The sequence below is a fragment of the Crocodylus porosus genome, unplaced genomic scaffold (assembly GCF_001723895.1).
Source record: "Crocodylus porosus isolate Cpor-Errol unplaced genomic scaffold, CroPor_comp1, whole genome shotgun sequence".
Classification (NCBI taxonomy): domain Eukaryota; kingdom Metazoa; phylum Chordata; order Crocodylia; family Crocodylidae; genus Crocodylus; species Crocodylus porosus.
Genome location: NW_017728949.1, coordinates 39,677,433 through 39,680,394, shown reverse-complemented (window position 1 = coordinate 39,680,394; position 2,962 = coordinate 39,677,433). Strand labels below are relative to the sequence as shown.

General features: G+C 51.9%; 1 protein-coding gene across 1 annotated transcript; it reads left to right on the top strand.

The window, feature by feature from the left end:
- The first annotated feature begins 6 nt into the window (after positions 1-6).
- Positions 7-1,964, top strand: LOC109323188 (homeobox protein Hox-D1-like). The gene is made up of 2 exons (XM_019554642.1): positions 7-48; positions 146-1,964. The coding sequence occupies exons 1-2, from the start codon at positions 18-20 to the stop codon at positions 424-426; spliced, it is 312 nt and encodes a 103-aa protein (XP_019410187.1). The 5' UTR covers positions 7-17; the 3' UTR covers positions 427-1,964.
- Positions 1,965-2,962: the final 998 nt, after the last annotated feature.

The following is a 2,962-nucleotide window of genomic DNA, read 5'->3' as shown; positions in this document are numbered from 1 at the left end:
GCGGCACCTTCGACTGGATGAAGGTGAAGAGAAACGCGCCCAGGAAAAGTAAGTCTCCAGCCGGGGGGGTTGGTGGGGTCCAGCGGCCCCGGTCCCTGCCCGCGGGGGTGCGGGGCCGCTGCTGACCCCGCTCTCTGCCTTGCAGGCAAAGCCGCAGCCCCCGGGGCCGCCAGCGCGGCGCGCACCAGCTTCAGCACCCGGCAGCTGACGGAGCTGGAGAAGGAGTTTCACTTCAACAAGTACCTGACGCGGGCCCGGCGCCTGGAGATCGCCCGCGCGCTGCAGCTGCACGACACGCAGGTGAAGATCTGGTTCCAGAACCGCAGGATGAAGCAGAAGAAGCGCGAGAGGGAAGGGCTGCTGCCGCCCGCCCGCCTCGCCGCCGGCACCCCGGAGCCCTGCCCCGCTGCCCGGGACCCCCCCTGACGCGGATCGCGGCCGGCGCCGGCTCCCGGGCAGCTCGCTGCGGGGCAGGGCAGGGGGCACCCGAGGTGACGGAGCGGCCGCAGCATCCTCGGGGCATCCCGAGCCAGCCCCCTGCCCATCCTCCCTCTTTGCACTAGGGCCCTGCCTTGCGACCAGACCTCTGGGCTGCGTCTGCCTGAGAAACGGCTCCTCTGCCCTATCCAGCTGCCTATTGCGCTCGTTTCTGTAAATGCACCGGATTGCTCCTAACCGCCGCTGGCTTGCACTTAACTTCTGGGCGGATCGGGGATTGCTGCCGGGCAAAGCACGCTGCTAAGTTTCCTTATTGGCCTTTTGACACGTTGGTAAAGCAGGCGGCGCAGCGTCCTGCCTCTCGGAGCGTCCTTGAGGCTCAATGTGCCGCGAGGCTCTGCTGAAGGGCCTTTCTGGCCGCCCGCCAGCCGGAGAAGATGCGCTCTGGCTGGGTCGGCTGAGCGTCTGCACGGACAGCGAAGTTCTGGGCATTTGCACTATGACGCTTTAACTCGCTCCTACTCTCCTATGTGCCTGAGTACAGACAGTCCCGGATCAGCTGCTACCGCAACCCAACGACCTCGTTTTCAAACTTCGCAACTGCGACTTACCAAAGCTGTGGCCGGACTTGTACTGTAGCTTTTGTAAAGGAGAAGCTTTGTCTTGGACTTTCTTCGCTAGGGCATGATTGGTGGGGCTGCTTTTTAAATGCAATCCCAAATAGCTGGGAGCTGACCAGATAACGCCTAAAACTGATAGGTAGATGGAGAACAAATAAGGAGGGCTTTGCTGAACAATAGTGGTACCAAAGATAGTCTGATCTACCCGGCAGGTTCAAACTGATTTAGTAGATATAATGCTGGCTGTGTCCTAGGGGCTTTTTGTTTGGTTGGTTAAGTTTTTCTTGCCCCCCGTCCCCCTTCAAGAGAATATATATTTAAAAAAAAAAAAGTAGGAGGTTTTTTTTTTTTTAACAAAATGAACTAGAAGCTTAGTAGTTATTCCCTAACCTTTCCAGGGAGAAAACAACAGAAAAGTGGCTTGCAAATGAAGGCTCCTCTTGTCTTTCCCTCGTATGGTAGTTCTTAGTAATAGGGAAGAGGGCACGAAAGCACTGACTTCCCACTTCCAAAGTCAAGAATCATAGAAGGGGACTGAACCACGTGGGCAGCCTCGTCTGGGGAGTACGCAGGCTGACCTTCCCCCAAACATGATCGGGGTCTTCATTACTGACTGGCTAAACTTGGGGGAGGGATATCCCGTCCCAGCTCTCTGTCCACGGGAACTACTTGAACTGAGATAGCCCGATGGGTTTCTAAACCGTGCCTACAACTTTAGGAAGCAGGTAATAGTGCACAATGGCCTTGTGGTTTAACAGTGACTGCTAGACAATCTCTTCAGTGACCTTGCAACTAGGGAGTCCCAAACACCTCATGGGCAAGACTGTGAAGTAGTTGAATCCCAACTCATGGGTTTTAAGCAGAGAGTGAAATGAAAATAAATAAATAAATGCGATTGGAAAATGATGTGGCCCCGGATGCTTCAATACATTGTTGTCAGTGTCATTCTAGTATATTTGGCCATCTGTCCCTCAACAGAGTAATGGTAATTAGCTCTTGACTAAAACAACAGAGCACCCACTGGGCTGTGTTGGGATTTCAAGAGGGGCCGAGATGCAGGCATTCTCGATGACCTCCGGTCTGCCTGCAAGAGGGCTTTGATATGGCAATCCACACTGCTCTAAAAGGCATTGAGATGTACAAAAGTGGAAGCAACTTGGCTGAATCCCTGTGTAGCTTCGCTATTCCAAAGGGAAAGGACTCTCTTTACCCCACCTATCCACCTCTTAAACACAGGTATGAAAGCACCTGGTGACACGCTCACATCTATACCTGCAGGGAAGAAGATAGGGCAGAGCTGTTGAGTATTACTGACTTGGCTGGCTGCAAGGCTCAAAGCCTTTTTACTTAGAGTTGAAATCCAAAGACCAAAATCAGCTTCCTTTGATCATACAGACCTACCACTGATCAAAATGGTAGTTGCAGAGAGTGCAGCAGGAAAGGGTCTTGTTCACCAAAGGTGACTTTTTTTTAATTTAAATTTTAAAAGGAGCATGAATAGCCTTAGCATAACAAGACTTTCTCTCCAACTAGGAGGAGAGCAGGGTCAGAAAGAGTTCATTCAGAAGTGAAAGCAGGAAGGACTTAATCCTTCCCAAGATCTGGTTATCACTGCTAATATTTCTAAAAGCTCCCCCATTTCACAGTAGTACTCATTGTGTTTTATCCTTTCTCCTCCCATCCACTGCCAGAATGGAAGGTTTTTAAAAGAAACAAAGAAAGTATTAAAACTGTCAATGTTAGACAACTGCCATGATTTTAGGACAAGGCACAGATTTGTAGGGTCCCAGAGCCACTAAGGTCCCTGCACAACATCCTGTTCTCTTTGATTTTTGTCTGCCTGCGTCTTTTGACTTCTGGCCTCTCAGATGTGGTATTGGCTGAGAATGGAAGACAGCAGTCTT